Source organism: Coniophora puteana, assembly GCF_000271625.1.
Source record: "Coniophora puteana RWD-64-598 SS2 unplaced genomic scaffold CONPUscaffold_9, whole genome shotgun sequence".
In the NCBI taxonomy this organism is placed as follows: Eukaryota; Fungi; Basidiomycota; class Agaricomycetes; order Boletales; family Coniophoraceae; genus Coniophora; species Coniophora puteana.
The window spans coordinates 873,605-889,768 of record NW_006913061.1 but is presented as its reverse complement, the minus strand read 5'-3'; the positions used below and the strand labels follow the sequence as shown (position 1 = coordinate 889,768).

The 16,164-nt window shown below is 55.0% G+C and overlaps 5 protein-coding genes across 5 annotated transcripts; all 5 read left to right on the top strand.

Moving 5' to 3' along the window:
* The first annotated feature begins 2,616 nt into the window (after positions 1-2,616).
* On the top strand, positions 2,617-5,770 carry CONPUDRAFT_83388 (DEAD-domain-containing protein). The gene is made up of 4 exons (XM_007772576.1): positions 2,617-2,743; positions 2,821-2,905; positions 2,963-3,491; positions 3,562-5,770. The coding sequence occupies exons 1-4, from the start codon at positions 2,695-2,697 to the stop codon at positions 4,861-4,863; spliced, it is 1,965 nt and encodes a 654-aa protein (XP_007770766.1). The 5' UTR covers positions 2,617-2,694; the 3' UTR covers positions 4,864-5,770.
* A 1,133-nt stretch (positions 5,771-6,903) lies between these two features.
* Positions 6,904-9,629, top strand: CONPUDRAFT_91364 (uncharacterized protein; the record flags this gene model as incomplete). Its single annotated transcript, XM_007772575.1, has 2 exons — positions 6,904-8,530; positions 8,614-9,629. The coding sequence occupies 2 exons, from the start codon at positions 6,904-6,906 to the stop codon at positions 9,627-9,629; spliced, it is 2,643 nt and encodes an 880-aa protein (XP_007770765.1).
* A 1,094-nt stretch (positions 9,630-10,723) lies between these two features.
* Positions 10,724-11,228, top strand: CONPUDRAFT_138257 (uncharacterized protein). Its single transcript, XM_007772574.1, has one exon. The coding sequence runs from the start codon at positions 10,773-10,775 to the stop codon at positions 11,142-11,144; it is 372 nt and encodes a 123-aa protein (XP_007770764.1). The 5' UTR covers positions 10,724-10,772; the 3' UTR covers positions 11,145-11,228.
* Positions 11,229-11,949: 721 nt separating this feature from the next.
* Positions 11,950-12,470, top strand: CONPUDRAFT_155718 (uncharacterized protein; the record flags this gene model as incomplete). The annotated part of the gene is made up of 2 exons (XM_007772573.1): positions 11,950-12,202; positions 12,271-12,470. The coding sequence occupies 2 exons, from the start codon at positions 11,950-11,952 to the stop codon at positions 12,468-12,470; spliced, it is 453 nt and encodes a 150-aa protein (XP_007770763.1).
* Positions 12,471-13,388: 918 nt separating this feature from the next.
* Positions 13,389-15,529, top strand: CONPUDRAFT_166865 (uncharacterized protein; the record flags this gene model as incomplete). Its single annotated transcript, XM_007772572.1, has 5 exons — positions 13,389-13,492; positions 13,570-14,023; positions 14,709-14,857; positions 14,929-15,302; positions 15,382-15,529. 5 exons carry the CDS (start codon positions 13,389-13,391, stop codon positions 15,450-15,452), a joined length of 1,152 nt encoding a protein of 383 aa, XP_007770762.1. The 3' UTR covers positions 15,453-15,529.
* Between the last annotated feature and the right edge of the window lie 635 nt (positions 15,530-16,164).

Genomic DNA, 16,164 nt, shown 5'->3' with positions numbered 1-16,164 from the left:
ACTTCTAGCTGTCTTGCTGCATTCTCGGTGCCGTCCTGGGGTACAACAGAAAACATTGTCTTGAAATCTTTAAAGTAAATCAGCACGCCGTTTTGTTCGTTAGCTTGCCGCGTCGTCGCGACAGCCAACTCCCCCGTGTCCGTTGCGTTCTCGCCACGCTCCTCTACAACTAGCTGCTCGCTCATCTCCACGCGTTCTTCCACTACAAGCTGCTCCATCGTTTCTCCGCTAGCATGGAGGCTTACGGGTGCACCCAACGCGAGGTACCCGTCCGAGCGAACCTGAATGATACGTCCAGTCCTCGCTTCTGCAATCTCGATAGCGTCTGAGCCGATCATGACGATAGGGCCGCCGATGAGCGGGGCAGGTGCATCTTTGGCTGTAATGCGGAAGCGAGTGCGATCCGTCCGCGAGGCAAGGAGTGTGCCTGCGTGTGGCCCTCTGCGAGGGACATGCCAGAAGTCGCGCGGGTCCGCTTTGGAGCGGATGAAGAAGCTGCCGTTCGAGGTCAGTGTCATGAGATAGGCTTTCGAGCACATTGAAGGCAGTGGACCAAATGTGTACGTACGTCTTTCCGCTAATGTGGTCCGTTACGTTCTGTGGAGGGATGGTAGGGGGCGAAACGAACTCGGTGGAATAGTCCGCTTTCACCCACGCAACGTCGTGAAACTCGGTTGGTAAGTATTTATCATTGTACATCGCACAGTTCTCAATCTCTCTTTGGGCGCCATGAACATGCACATAACAGCCAGTGCTGATGCGCTTAAGGTCGGCACGCTGGCTGTCGGTCGAGATTGTGCGCCACCACTCGTCCACAATGTCCCTATCCTCGAACAATATGAAAGTGGTATCATTAGCAACGAGACTCTAGTTGACGTATGCATCAACAACGCGACAAGAAACCAAGGAAGGGGGACTCAACGGATCCCGCGGTCTCGATTCGAACATAGAAGGGCTCCATAGTCAAATCGTGGTATATGTCGTGTTGTGGAAGCAGGGCGCCAGAGGGTCTTGACGACTGGCAAGACGATTAAAGTCCCCGGCACTTATGTACTTACCTTGAGCGCTTGTCCTGTCGTGTCCTGGGCCGAAACCGCATGTCGGCCTGCCAAAACCAGGCCTGTGGACACACGCGCTCACAGTAGAGCGTATATAGAAAACAATGCAGCCTCGAGGTTGATACTCGCCGGATCAGCAGCTTCTGAGAAAGTTATCCCGAAGTTCGAGGTAGATTCATCAGGCCACAGTGCGCCCGGTCTTATGGACAAGCCGACGGCGAAGATCAGCAGAGTCAAACTCAGCGTGACGTTGAAGGAGTTGCTTTAGAAGAGAACAGACCAGATGAGAGGTATAAATTAACGATGCGAGGAAACTACAAAGAAAGCGGACGCAATACGGGATGGTCTACTCCGAATTAGTACTTGCCGCCGCCTTCTCTGCTGCTTGTACCTGGGCTGGCGTGGGTGGTTCCTCGCCCTTCGCCCTTGCCTCGGCTTGCGCCTTCATGACCTTGCCGAGGTCAGTAGCATATGAGTTGAGCTCCTAAATAAAAAAGCTCAGTGAAGAATATGTGGAAAAAAAAACTGGGAGGTAACGCACGGGGTTGCTAGGTTCGAACATTAGCCCCAGCACAAGCGCGTCGCGAGCCTCGTCGAGCTTGCCGAGCGCCTCAAGGGCACGGGCTTTCCGCGAATGGCCCTTGACCCAGTTCCGACGGATGGAAATGACGGACTCGGCGTCAGCAAGCGCACCGAGATAGTCGCCGACCTCAAAGAGGGCGGCGGAGCGGTTGGAGAGGATGGTGGAGAGTTCTTCGCGCATGATGGCGGAGGCTTCCCAGGGTGGGCGGGAGGTGGAGATGGTGGCTGCGAGAGTGTACTTTACGATGGAGGGCATGTGTTCGCCTTTCTTGAAATGGTTCTGCATACGCATACATGCTCTCTGTCAGGGTGCTGCACTGGAGATAAAACAAGGTAGACGCACGTTGCCCTCCTCCTTGGTACCCATGACGGCCTGCGAGAGCTTCTGCTGAATGACCTGCGGCGGGGGTGGACAGCGCAAATTCGGGTTCGTCGCGAGCACGCGGCTCATCTTGTTGACACCCGAGTAGTCGATGTCACACTGCTCGCACTTCTCGAGCTTGTGCGGACCGCAAAAGACGAGTGCACCGTTGGGTGCACCGAGGACGATGTCCTGGGGCTGGAACTGGGCGTCGATGAGGGCCTGCATGGCAGGGTCGGCGGGAGGCGGGGGCGGGGCGGCCTGGGGAGGTGGGCCGCCCATCATAGGCTGGCCGGGCTGTCCTGGAGCGCCGGGTGGACGCTGCATCATCTGGGGGGGCAACCCGCCTTGACGCACCATCTGTGGGGGGACGCCCATTGGGATTCCGCCTGGTTGAGCCATTTGTTGTTTTGAGAAGAGAAATGTCAAGAAACGTGCTCTGTCAGTGTCGGCCACGTCGCGTCCATACACGGACAGGCGTGCAGCTGAGTGTGGGAACGAATCACCAAATACGGCGCTGTCTGGGAAGCAGGTGCTTAGTCATTGTCTCCCACCGGAATTTTTCAGACTTTGGCTGTGGCTCATCGGCAACTGGTTTCCCTCTCACCCCCATCTCTCTTCTCTCCCTCCCTAGAGGAAAGACACACTCAACTCACGATAGAAAAAGTACAAAAGGTCCACGATAACGCTAATATGACCAATGGATCAGTAGATGGAACTACCGGGCTCGAGCCGCAGTTTGGTACGTCGTCGCTCTTTATCTCGATTGCTGTCGCATTTATCCTTCTTTTTTTCCTTCCCCTTGTCCGCCTCAAACAGCGTCGCTCGGCGTTAATGGAACGAGATCGGCTTATGTTCCCCCACACATGAGACAGCAGCGGGCTGCTCCTGCCATGTCCAACGGGTGCGTTGTCCTCCCATCTCCTTTATCTCGCAAATCCTGTGCTGACATACCCCGCAGAGGAGGCAACTGGAGTGACCCCCAACCACCCCCTCATTTCACTTCTCCTCGTGCTGCCCCCAACGACAGACCTCGCGGCGGTGGAGGCGGGTCCTTCAGCCCCGCTTTTAGCGGTGGACGCTCCCGCGATGACTGGGGCGCCGGTGGTGCCGCCGGTGGCCGTGCCGCCTCGTGGTCCAAGGGACCCAGCGAGGGTGGCGGAAACAAAGAAGCAACCGGTTTCGGCTCCTGGCGCGATGGCAAGCACATCGTTGGCCAGCGCAGCCCACGCATGGAGAAGGAGCTCTACGGCGACCCGGACGACCCCTCGAAACAACACACGGGTATCAACTTCGAGAAATACGATGATATTCCTGTCGAGGCTACCGGTGCTGGTGTCCCCGACCCTGTCACCGCATTCACCAACCCCCCTCTCGACCCCGTTCTCCTCGAGAACATTAGCTTCGCCATGTATACCACCCCCACTCCCGTGCAGAAATACTCTATTCCTATTGTTGCAGCTAATCGCGACCTCATGGCTTGTGCGCAGGTACGTTTTTACCCGGGAAACGTGTTGAACGTGCGGCTGATTAATATTTGTTATCGGCATCTCTTTGCAGACCGGCTCCGGCAAGACGGGTGGCTTCTTGTTCCCCATTTTCTCCGCTTCCTTCGCTTCGGGACCGCGCCCACCTCCGGCCGAGACGCCCATGGGCTACTCGAGCCGTGGCCGCAAGGCCTACCCTACAGCCCTGATCCTTGCCCCTACACGTGAGCTCGTCAGCCAGATTCACGACGAGGCTCGCAAGTTTGCGTACCGCTCCTGGGTTCGTCCCGCCGTCGTCTATGGTGGTGCCGACATTGGTCAGCAGCTCCGCCAGATCGAGCGTGGATGCGATCTTCTCACCGCCACTCCCGGTCGTCTCGTCGATCTCATTGAGCGCGGTCGCATCAGCCTTGCCAACATCAAGTACCTCGTCCTCGACGAGGCTGACCGCATGTTGGACATGGGTTTCGAGCCCCAGATCCGTCGCATTGTGCAGGGCGAGGACATGCCCGGCACCCAGGAACGCCAGACGCTCATGTTCAGTGCCACCTTCCCCCGCGACATTCAGATGCTCGCCCGTGACTTCTTGAAGGACTACATCTTCCTCTCCGTCGGTCGTGTCGGCTCCACTTCTGAGAACATCACCCAGAAGATCGAGTATGTTGAGGACAACGACAAGCGTTCCGTCCTTCTCGATATTCTTGCCAGCGATCTCTCCGGGCTTACCCTGGTCTTTGTTGAGACGAAGCGCATGGCGGACATGCTCAGCGACTTCCTGATGTCCAACCGCATCGCTGCCACTAGCATCCACGGAGACCGCACCCAGCGCGAGCGCGAGTTGGCTCTTCAGACGTTCAGAACTGGCCGCACGCCTGTCCTCGTCGCCACCGCCGTCGCTGCCCGTGGTCTCGATATCCCCAACGTGACCCACGTCGTCAACTATGATCTCCCCTCCGACATTGACGATTATGTGCATCGCATTGGTCGTACCGGTCGTGCTGGTAACACGGGTGTCGCTACCGCTTTCTGGAACCGCGGCAACAAGAACATTGTCCGCGACCTCATCGAGCTCCTGCGCGAGGCGAACCAGGAGCTCCCCGCCTGGCTCGAGACTGCCGCGCAGGAGGCCACTTTCGGTTCTAGCTTCCGTGGCCGCGGTGGTGGCCGGGGCGGAGGACGTGGCGCTCGTGGTGGAAACCGCGACGTCCGCCAGGGTGGAGGCTTTGGCGGCGGCGGACACAGCAGCGGAGGCTACGGTGGCGGCGGAGGTGGATACGGCGGCGGTCGCAGCAACGGGTTTGGCGGTGGTCCCAGCTATGGCGGCGGTGGAGGTGGTGGATTCGGCGCTGGCGGAGGCAACACTGGCTGGTGGTAAACATCTCAATGTTTCCTTGACTCTCAAGATTCCTCGAAGGATCAAGACGCTGGCCTCGTCTCTCTAGACAACCAGGCTGGGCCGGCATCCAAGACTGTTCTGTTTTCTCTCTATGTTCTCCTGTTTCATCTCGCTGCACTCAACACGGACTTATCAATGCGCTGCTCTACACTCATCCCCCTCCCCTTCCTCCTATTTCTCCATCTTCCATCTGTCTCAATCGCCACTCGTCATGCAATCTGTTCAGTTTTGTCTCGTCTCGCAACATCCCATCCATCCATCTCCGCGCATCGTACATATCGCAGCGTCTGCTCATTGTTCAACAAATCAACCTTGTTATCCCATCCCATCGGCATTCGGCATTCAACAACTACAACTACACTGCTCATCTGATGCATACCACCCATCGCCTGACTTACGATATTTTATCGGCTAATTTCCTAATCGCTTGCATTCGATGATCATGATGATAGATATAGAAGTACGGCGCGGCCGCTGGTTGAGGTTGTTTTATTTCTCTTTGAGCAGAGCGACACCCCACTTCATTTTGTTCCATTGCGATTCTCGCCCTTTTTTCTCTTTCGAACGCCTGTATATTTTCTTCGTTCTTTTATCTTCCTCGTCACGATTTGGTTTTTTTATTATTCCTGTTGCTGCTTCAGCATCGGTGCAGAACGGGTGCATGCAGGTCGTCGTCTCGCGATACCCTCTTTCGCATTCCGCCCACAATTCCCCTGTGTTTTGATGGTTTCATGTGTATCCTCCACCAGCACCATTTTACTGAAGCAAGTACGATACGAGACAAGATTAGTTTACTGCATGGCATGGTTTCTTCCTTTTTTCTTTCGTTAACTTAGAGGTTAGAGCATCGCATCGCATAACGTATCACGAGTGTACCTTACCCTAGCTAGTTTGATTTTCGAGTATCGATATAAATGAGGGGTTTTCCTCGCTAGATTGTCTGGTGTGTTCTAGATCGTACTAGGTACGTACGTACGAGGAGGTGAGTAAGCGGAGGATGTAAGGGTGATGTAGAGATTGGGAGAGTGTGATGTGATGTGAAATTGGAAAGTGTGGAATCGCGATTGCTATCGCTTGTCAGAGGCCAGACTCGCCTTTTCTTGTTCTCTTCGTCTTCGCCTTCAACTTGCTTTTTCGCATCGACGCTTGTGTTGCGACTGTGTCGCTCGATTCCGCCTTGAGCCCTGCGCACGTACACATTTGGCTACTAGTGCTGTAACGATCATTGATCCTTTCATTAGAATTTGCGGCGGTTCATCTCGTTTCGGGCGCCGACTGTGTGCGTGCGAGGGTCGATACTATAAGAGGGCGAGCGAGCGAGTGGATCGTTGCGTTTTTTGTTTGCATAGTGAAAGGTGCGTTTTGGTTTTGGTGCGGTTTGGATTGTACACGTCAGCGTGGGGTGTGTGCTTGTGCTCGTGCTCGTGCTCGTGCTCGTGCTCGTGTGGTTGCTTTGTGTGACGAATCACGATGATGGGGGTTACGGCATGCGCGATGATGCTTTCCCGCTTGCTTGATTATTACTTGTTTGCTTACGCTTATGCTCGTGCTGCGGCAGACAGGCCGCTGTGCGGATATTCAAGCTCAAGCCAGGGCGCAAGGGGCACTGTATCGCCAGTCGAGGGTCAGCGTTACGTAGCAAAACGCGGCGCAGCAGGGGTCTCGGTCAGGATCGTATAAAGCCAAGGACTTGGGTACCGGGTTGGATAACGTAACGGTGGGATAACTCTAAGAACTGGAGTTGGTTCGTATTGGGTTAGATTGGACTTTGGGATTCAAGGTGCGTCGTGTGCTACTCTCGTGTTATGGAGTTCTGTCTAAGCGGTGGGCGGGTGTTTTGCTGGTGTGCGCAGTGTAATCTCTGGGCGGCTGCTATCGATATAACACAGACGAAGACGAAGAAGACGGCGCTGGTGTACGCAAGTAGCTACGTTGGCCAAAAAGACTAGAACACGAGCGCCACCGGAGCAGGGCGCGGGCGGGCGCTCGGGCGCCAGTGCCAGTGCGAGCGCGAACACGATGCCTGGGTCCTTCCCTCAGGCGCAATCGCGTGCGCAAGCGCACAATGCCCAAGCTGGCGAGCCGGTGGCAGTACCTGTACTCTTGCAAGCACAGACCCAAGGCCCGCCGATGCTTCCCCCGAGCGCGCCGACGCTCGGACATCACATCTCCGGCAGCCCTACGTTCGGCATGGGTGTTGCCATGGATGGGGTGGGCATGCGCATGGGTATTGGTACGGGTCCGCTCAGCCCCGGCGACTTCCCGCCGCTGCGAATGGTGAAGCCGCTCCCGAAGCGGAGGCGCGTGGTCGGTTTACATTCGCATGGACATGCGATTCAGCACCATCATGGTGCGCCTCCAGCGCCGGTGCCGGATATGCCGCTCCCGCCTCTTCCAACACATCCCTCAACATTTAGCATCGACACCAGAGTACGAGGGACCGAAGGCGGCGGATTTGGTGACGAGGATGGACATGGGGGTGAGGGACATGACAGGGGACGATCGGTGGACGAAGAAGACCTGTACGGAGGGATGTCGGCGAGCGCGATGGAGAGCATTGCGGGCGAGCTGATGGCCCACGCAGATTCGTACGCGGGGCAGATGGCGCTGCAGAACTACTACGAGAGCGTTCTGAGCGCCGCTGCCTCCGCCTCTGGCGCGAGCGCAGACATGTTTCGCGCGGCGGGGCTCATACCTGGCAGTCCGATTGGACAGGCAGGCCCGGGCGAAGCCGAGGCGAGCGCGACAGACCTCGAACAGGAGTTCGACTTTACACCCTACGGGCGGGACGGCTACATTGCGACGCCTGCGTACGGCCAGGCTGCACACGGGCTCACGAACTACGGTACCACCACTGCCTACTACCCAGGTCTAGACGTTGCAGGCTCTACGGGCGCGGAAAAAAGGCATGGTGCCGCCCCTGTTCCGGTTCGGCGGGTCACGAGCACGATCTACCGCAAGGAGCCGACGCATGTGGACCGCGATCAGGGCGCGGGTGGGGAAGACTACCTCGACCATTTGCAGCAGCCGAAGAACACGAAGAAGCGCAAGGTGCCCGCGAACGCGTCGTCCGCCGCGCAGGGGCGCGAGGCAGCGCCGGCTCTCGTGGGTGTCGGTGTCGATGTCGACGACCCAACGCTGCTCGATCCGAGCGCGACTGCACATCTTGGGTACGGAAGTGGGTCGATTGCCACGGGCGGTCGAGAAGATCGGGAAGGGGAGAACGGCCTGGCTCTCCTTTCCTCGGCCGCTTATGGCGTAAGCACCGGCATGGGAGTGCCTGGTGCCAGAGGCTTGCGCAGGCAGCCGCGGGTATCGGCGGCCACGCTCGATGGGCTGCAGCACAAGGAGCTCGTACGCCAGCGGAAGCGACAGCTGTCTGCCGTGCTCGATGCGCTTTCGCTCGGGGACACGTTCGCGCTTGATCAGGCGCTGTCCTCGCATATTCCGTTCGCGCCTGCGTTCAGCACGGGCAACAGTAACCCGGACAGCAAGGTACACTTGTCGAAGCGTACTGGTCCGCGCGTGTCGCGCACTACGAGGGTACTTTCGGACCACCACCAAGACGCGGAGGTGGAGGTGGAGGATGAGGGCAGGGGTGCGGTTCCGCCCAGTGGGAATTTCACGTTCGAATGCTCCAGTGCGAGTGAGTATCGTCTTTTCTCTCGTAAAGTGGTGTTCTCAATCCCGCCCGTGGCTGAACCCTGCGGTGTCTACTTGCCTTTATAGCTTCGGAACGGCTTGCATCTACCAAAGAGGAGGTGGCCTCGCTTCGTGCACGGTTCGAGGATGAGCTTGCCCGACAGAGTGCACAGGCTGCTGCAGACGCGGAGAAGCAGCAGGAAGCCAGCATGCCGCAGACCCCGACAACAACAAAGGGCACCAAGTCCAAGAAGACTGACAGGGATGCACGCATAGCGCCTCCCCAGCCTGCGCAAGGTCAGATGCAGACGCAGGCACCGGAACAGACCTCAAGCGAGGTTCCCTCACTCGCATCGCCAGACATCGACGCCGCGGTGGCGCTTCAGCAGCCCAAGACAAAGAAGACGAGCAAGAAGAAGCGCCGGAACGCACTCGCGATAGCGTCGAACCCGCATCACCGCAAGAACTACGTTCCTTCGCGCTTACCCTCCCAAGGCGGACCAGCCAGCGCTGCGCAGGCCGCGCAAAACTCTGCGAACGCGCTCGCGCCCCTCCCGATGCGCTTCCTCTCCGCCAAGCTCGCGCCCTCGCGGCGTTCTCGCAAGAACGGCCGTGGCACAGACAGCGTGGTTGACGGCTCAGATGCAGGCGGTGACACCGCAATGCAGCCAGCTGCGAAGGACAGGAAGGCTGCTGCCGCTGGGGGCCCGCAGATTGTGAACGCCGCGGACGAGTGGATCTGCCCGTTCTGCGAGTACGCGCTGTTCTTCTCGGACCGCTCCGGGCCGGAATACCGGCGCGCTGTGCGCGGGCGGAAGCAGATCTTGCGCAGGCGGCGGAGGGCCCAGGAGCGTGCGGCGGGCGGGTTGAGCGGGTCAAAGGGTGCTGCTGCTGCGGGCGGTGCGAATGCGAATGTGAATGCAAACTCGAATGGAGATGCGAACGCGAATGCTGTGGCGCCTGAGCAGCCCGAGGACGACGATGTGGATGGTGAGGAGGAGGAGGAGGGATATGGCGAGTATGGTGTGGAAGAGGAAGAGGAGGCACCGGATATAGGCAGAGGTGGAGCGCATCGGAAGGGTGTTCGTGCGGGTGCTGGATGACAGCGGGCGGGCTGGTGCCGTCGCCAGCGTTGGCCGTTTGCGGCACTTTTCCTTCTTTTGACATTTTTCTCCCTGTCTCTCTTTGACATTGTTTCGTTGCAAGTTTCTGCATGCATTATTGATTCCTACTATCACAGCATCGTTCGTGTTCACATTGCTTATTTGTGTTGAGCTAGATGAAGGAACCACTTGTTTTCCTTTCAATGCCAACTTATTCCTGAGGCTAGGCGTACTGTGGTTCGATGAATTTGATTCGAAGGGCTGACTTTTACAGGAGCTGCTGATCTGTTGAGTGGCGACCTCGAGACTGCGATGGTTTCTATATCATCGCTCTACTGTGAGCGTATTTGACTGGCCCACTTCGGGAAGCTGGCACGCGGTTTTCAATCCGAGACTCGGTAGGATAGGCGCCCATAAGAACGTGTAAACAGGTCTCACCCACGCTAGCCCATCTCATTCCCACCAACACCTATCTCCTCTCGCACTACGGCATACACAAGATTTTGACCATGGAGTCCTTTTATGTTCGGATCGAGCACATGGGATACAACTCTTTAACGGTGAGTTCAGTTCATTGATATTAATTCCTTGTCATGTTGCTAATAATAGGATGAACTTGCTCATCAGACCATCATACTATTCAAGGACAGCAGTATCGCAGATGAGTGGTGGCGCACGATGTCGGTCCAGTGCACAGATCTCGAGCGGATCAGCCCGTGCTATTACATGCATGCTCATGATGACAACGCACAAAGAGACGACCGTTGTGCGATGCTAAACGGCCATATTAAGCTACTAGTGAAACATGCGAGCGTGAAGTGGCCACATCAAATGTGGATTTCCGGGGGCAACCAAATGACTCCTCCCCCTATCATTCCCTCGCAGGACGTGACGGACCACATCAGCGGAAAGACGTATGTGCGCTCTTGGCCAACTGTCCTTTATGTAATAGAAACTCTGTCTCATGAGACTGACCTGAACAACAGATTCTTCATCCGCTCCAAAGTGGACCCACGCGACTTCTGGCATGTGCCCCGTAGAGGAGACCTCGCGGGAACACTACTCGTCTCGCGCAAGGATCGTACTCGCTTTCGCATCATAGCCAAAGATGCACCGGTGCCGCTCAACGGCGGCCCTATAGTAATGATCGGCTCGGACGCTATCGAGATCTCAGAGGCGAGAACAGGACGTATCATTGAGGTTCGCTCGAACGGGTACCTCGCGTTGGGTGCACCCGTGAGCATCCGAGCCAGCGGAGGAGCGATGGATCAGCTCGTAGTGGAAGAACGCCGCGCGGAGGCGAGCGAACAACTAGTGGTAGAGGAGCCCGGCGACAACACAGCAGACACGGCGGAGTCTGCTGTGGCAATCATGCCGCAAGCTAACGAACAATATAGTGCGCAGATTTTCTTCAAGGATCTCAAGACAAGGTTTTCCGTTGTACCAGAGGACGGTTCCAAGTTTGCAGCGAGAGAACTAGAGGTCGGCGATGGAGAGAAGTGGGAGCTAGTTTGAGTAGATGATATCTGACTTGGGCATAAAATCAGCTGCACAGTGTCGTTCAAAGAAGAAACTACCTACAGACGTCGTTTGTATAGCATACTGACATCAGAATCAAGCTGCAGCGATTTCTATATGCACTCCAAGTTCTGGGTGTACCCGTTCGCAGACCTAAATATTATAGGCTAACAGGCGGATTAATCGACCAAGCGGTTCAGCATGCGGGATAAGCGCTAGCGCTCACATCGATTACGTTCCAATTTAGCGCATGAACATCCTTACTCTCATCCCACCTTGATCTCATCGATCATAAAGACCTCCGATCCTTGTCTCCTCTCACGGACACAGCATTATCAGGATTTCGAGTATGGGCCCTTGTTATGTTCAGATCGAACATATGCCTCCATGTGACACATCCGTTGAGTTTCAGTTATCTTTCCTTGTAGAAAAGCCCCTGATGCATGTATGCCAAACATACGCCACATAGGGTCATTACCATAACGCAGCCATCATAGTGTTTAAAGATGAGGACGCTATCGACGAGTGGTGGCGTAATGTTTCTTCTGACCCTCGGTTCAGTGACCTGAACAGGACGAGTCGATGCTACTATGTGCATGTTCACGATCCTTCGGTACAGCAGAACAAGTGCGCAACTTATTGGATAGACCAATCAATTGCATCCAACATCCCTTCAAGGACGATATGGCAATACGCAGACTTGAATGGGTCATGTTTGCGCCCCATCATTCCCCCACAGGATGAAACAGACCACGCGAGTGGCAAAACGTACGCATTTCACACCCATTCAGCTGTCTGCAATATGTTCGATAATACTGACTCGGATGTCAGCTTCCTCGTCCGTTCTACAGCAGACCCTCGCGACTTCTGGCACGTCCCTGGTAGAGGCCCGCACGTAGGCACGCTCCTCGTCTCGCGCACAGACCGCACACGTTTCCGCATCACCGCCAGAGACGCGCCGGCGCCGCTCAACGGCAGCCCTATCATTTTGATCGGCTCGGACACCGTCGAGATTACAGAAGCGAAGACGGGACGTGTGGTCGGGATCGACTCCCGTGGGCATCTAGTGCTCGGTCCCCTGCCAGTAGTGGGGAGGCCCAACTAATAGTGGAAAAACGCACAGAGGCGAGCAAGCAGCTTGTGGTAGAGGAGCGTGGAGAGGGAACGTTGGAACCTGGTCTCGAAGTGGCGCTGGAAGGGCTCAACGCACAAATTTATTTTAAGGATCTCAAGACGAGCTTTTCTGCGTTGTCCGAAGATGGTGACAAGTCTGTAGCGAGACGACTGGTGGTCGGCGATGGAGAGGAATGGGAGCTGGTGTGAGCAGACAAACTTTCTGAGGTCGAACGGTCTGGCTTCCACTCATGCTTCTTCTGGTGGAGTGCTATTAGCTCATTTACTTCGTTTGTCTTCAAGCACTCAACAGAATTCCAGTACCATGATAGTTTATATGAAGTCACAAGCTAAAGCCCGGGTACAAGCGGCGGTAACGAGTATTGCCTCGGAGTAGGCCATTTCGTATTGCCTCCGCTTATCTGTATTTTCTTCGCATCATTGATCGATCTATGTATACCTCTCTTTATGGTTTCTTTCCCTGAACGCCACAGAACGCCACACTAAGTTTAAATCTGCTAATCTCCCTCGTCGGCTTAATCTTAAGACCGCGTGCATTGTCATCTGATGAATCTACTTCGAAAAGCAGAATTTTATAGGAGCTGCTGACCTGATGGATTTCAGCTTCGAGGCTGTTTTACTTCTATATACGCTCAGCTTTGAGTCCATTCGCCTACAAGCCTACTTTTTTTGGCATGCTAACATGTGGCTTCATCTCAGGGCCCGGCACCCGATAGGATCAAACGCCCATTGGTTATAGTGAGTACACGAGTCCACCGGAGCTTTCATCGTCGCCCCACCGATAAGCAAGACCTTCGTCGTTGTCTTCTCTCACATTGTGACGGACTCATACAGAACCTACACTATGGGACCATTTTATGTTCAAGTCGGCCATGCGCCCGGATATGGACAAGTTGAGTTTCATTTACACTCTTCCGATGCATTGCTGACGGGTGCACCAAACAGAGTGGTCAAGCACCAGATTGCTTGATGTTCAAGGACATGAGCACCGCTGACGAGTGGTGGCGTACTATTTCGATCGACCGTCGATTGTATGAAATAGAACGCACCAGCCCAAGCTTTTATGTGCATGTCCACAAACGTGAAAGTATCTTTAGTAGATGCTCAATGGATTTTCTCTACGGTTCGATTACGTCCAACCAGTTTGCGTGGGCCTTAGCTCCCAAAGCTATCCCTCCGCAAGATGTAACGGACCATATCAGCGGAAGAACGTACGTCCCTCCACCAGCCGTATCTTGGCCGTCTCCCACCTAGCGTTGTGTCGGATAAGACTGACACCAGCCAACAGCTTCTTCATCCGCTCCAAAGCGGACCCGCGCGACTTCTGGCACGTCCCTCGCGAAGGCACATACGCAGGCAAACTCCGGGTTTCGCGCGACAACCGCACACGTTTTCGAATCGCGGCCAAACACGCACGCGCACCGCTGAATGGTGGTCCCATCGTCATGATTGGTTCCGATGCCATCGATATTGCGGAGGCGAGAACGGGGAGCTTAGTTGTGATTGACTCCAGTGGGTATCTCTCGCTGGGAGCACCTGCTGGTCTCAGTGCGGCAATGGCGCAGCTGGTAGTGGAGGAGCGCGCCGAGGAAGCCGAACCGCTTGTTGTTGAAGAGCGTGGAGAGGACACGGTACCTGGTATTGAGACGCATGCGCAGATATTCTTCAAGGATCTCAAGTCAAGGTTTGCGGTGGTACCTGAGGAGGCTGACAGCGTCATCCCGCGGACGAGGCGACTGGAGGTTGGTGACGGAGAGGAGTGGGAGTTAGTTTGAGTAGTAGAAGGTCCTTCGATATGAGCGTAAAATCAGCATTGCTGTGTCTTTGGTAAAGTTGGAACCGCTTGATTCCAAGGCTTTAAGCTTTAAGCTTGATCAATTATCAATGATTCTTTAGAAAGCTGTTGATAAAAAGACGAGCAGCCTCCGAGTCGAGGCTGTATCAACTTCTATATAAGTATGCTTCAACGTAGGCGTGCTCGTCCCCGGACCCATTTTGGCAATTGCAAGGCAAAATGCGGATATGACCCGGTAGCTAGGATATCGATAAACGCCCATGGCGAGTGCGTATCTGTGACGTGCTTTTCCTCTCTTTGTCCCACCATCTAGCGAGGCCTCCAACCCTTGGACCCTCCTGCGCCGTATTATAACAGATTTTCGACATGGGGCCATTTTACGTTCACATCGAGCATGTACCTTCAAAGTGGATAGTTGAGTCCCAATGACACGTTCTTACTCCGCTGCTGATTCAAACACGGAACAGGATTCAAGTTGCAGTTATTACATTCAAAGAACCATCATACTGTTCAGGGACATGGACGTCGCCAACGAATGGTGGCGCTCAATCTCAGTCAATAAGCAGCTCCGCGACATTGAGAGAACCAGCCCTTGCTACTACGCACATATTCACGATTCTTCTATACAACAGACTGAGTGTGCAACGTACTCGATAAGCCGCTCAATCGAGTCCGCCAGTATTGGAACGGTGATATGGAGTGTTGAAGGCTCGGACGGGAGCCATTCTCGTCCTATCATCCCCCCACAGGATGCAGTAACAGACCACATCAGCGGAAACAGGTGCGCTTTTAATATACTCTCCAGCGATATGCCACCTTGTTTCGTACCCAATAGCACTGACATGGATTAAGCTTCTTCATAAGGTCTAAAGCAGACTCGCGCCACTTTTGGCACATACCCCGCAGAGGCAGATACGCTGGCATACTCCTTGTCTCGCGCACTGACCGCACACGTTTCCGCGTTACATCCAAAGACGCACCTGCGCCGCTCAACTGTGGGCCCACTGTAATGATCGGCTCCGACGCTGTCGAAATCGCAGAGGCGAGGACAGGACGTGTAGTTGGGATCGACAACAACGGGTACCTCTCGCTCGGAGCGCCTGCAAGCGCGTTGACGTCGTTGGTGGTGGAGGAGCGCGGCGAGGTGACGCAGCAGGAGCAGCTAGTAGTAGTCGAGGAGCGTGGAGATAGCACAGATGTGCCTGCTGCCGAAGCGTTACCGGAAGGTACCCATAAACAGTGCGCATATTCTCTTCAAGGATCTCAAGGCCAGATTTGCGGTGGTGCCTGAAGACATTAGTCCAGTCCCCGATGGGTCCCCGTCGGTGACGAGGCGGTTGGAGGTCGGTGACGGGGAGGAGTGGGAGCTGGTGTAAGACCTATGGCAGTACAAAAAGTTCGATTCATGTTTCCAACAAGTTTCCAACAAACACCTGTGAATTCTTGATCAAGCGCCAAACCAATCATATTTATTCCTGAAAAGTTCCTGAGATCCAGAATCGCTTACTACATTAATTTTTCTTCTGACAATCGTGTCACGTTAACTTTAACGAGATTGATTGTGAATCCAAGTGACGATAGGCGTGTGAAGAAAGTTTAAACTCAGACATGTCAGGTTTCACCCAAGCTTGACCAAACACACCTCCTCTCCGACTCACACCATTGGGGCTTCTGTTCGAGGATACTTTCTCCAACGTTGGAGTGGGTAATCCTGGAGAAGACGACGACGAGAGTACTCGTATAGCAGGGATGAGTGACTACGAACACGTGCGAACACGCTATGTACCGACTACGCTAGCCATGCCGGCCCTAAACTATGCGTCGTGCCTTCCTCAAGGCTCGGTCCGATCCTCCCTAGTCCAACGTCGAGTCGATTTTGGCTCTTACAGCTTCAATAGTATATGGGCTTTACTCTTACTCCAGTCCTACATTGATCCCACCGATCATAAAGACCCCCGACCTCTGTCTGTTTTCACAACACAGGCTAACCAGAATTTCAAGTATGGGCCCTTCTCATGTTCAAGTTGAGCATATGCCTGCATACTCGGTTAGATATCAATTTATATCTTTTCTGCTAATTTCCTGATG

Excerpts from the sequence above, each read along its gene's own strand:
- CONPUDRAFT_138257 (XM_007772574.1), top strand. The coding sequence starts at position 10,773 with ATGATCGGCTCGGACGCTATCGAGATCTCAGAGGCGAGAACAGGACGT.
- CONPUDRAFT_83388 (XM_007772576.1), top strand. The coding sequence starts at position 2,695 with ATGACCAATGGATCAGTAGATGGAACTACCGGGCTCGAGCCGCAGTTT. Across the intron at positions 2,744-2,820 it reads CGGGCTCGAGCCGCAGTTTG|CGTCGCTCGGCGTTAATGGA; the intron begins GTACGTCGTCGC and ends CGCCTCAAACAG. Across the intron at positions 3,492-3,561 it reads ACCTCATGGCTTGTGCGCAG|ACCGGCTCCGGCAAGACGGG; the intron begins GTACGTTTTTAC and ends ATCTCTTTGCAG.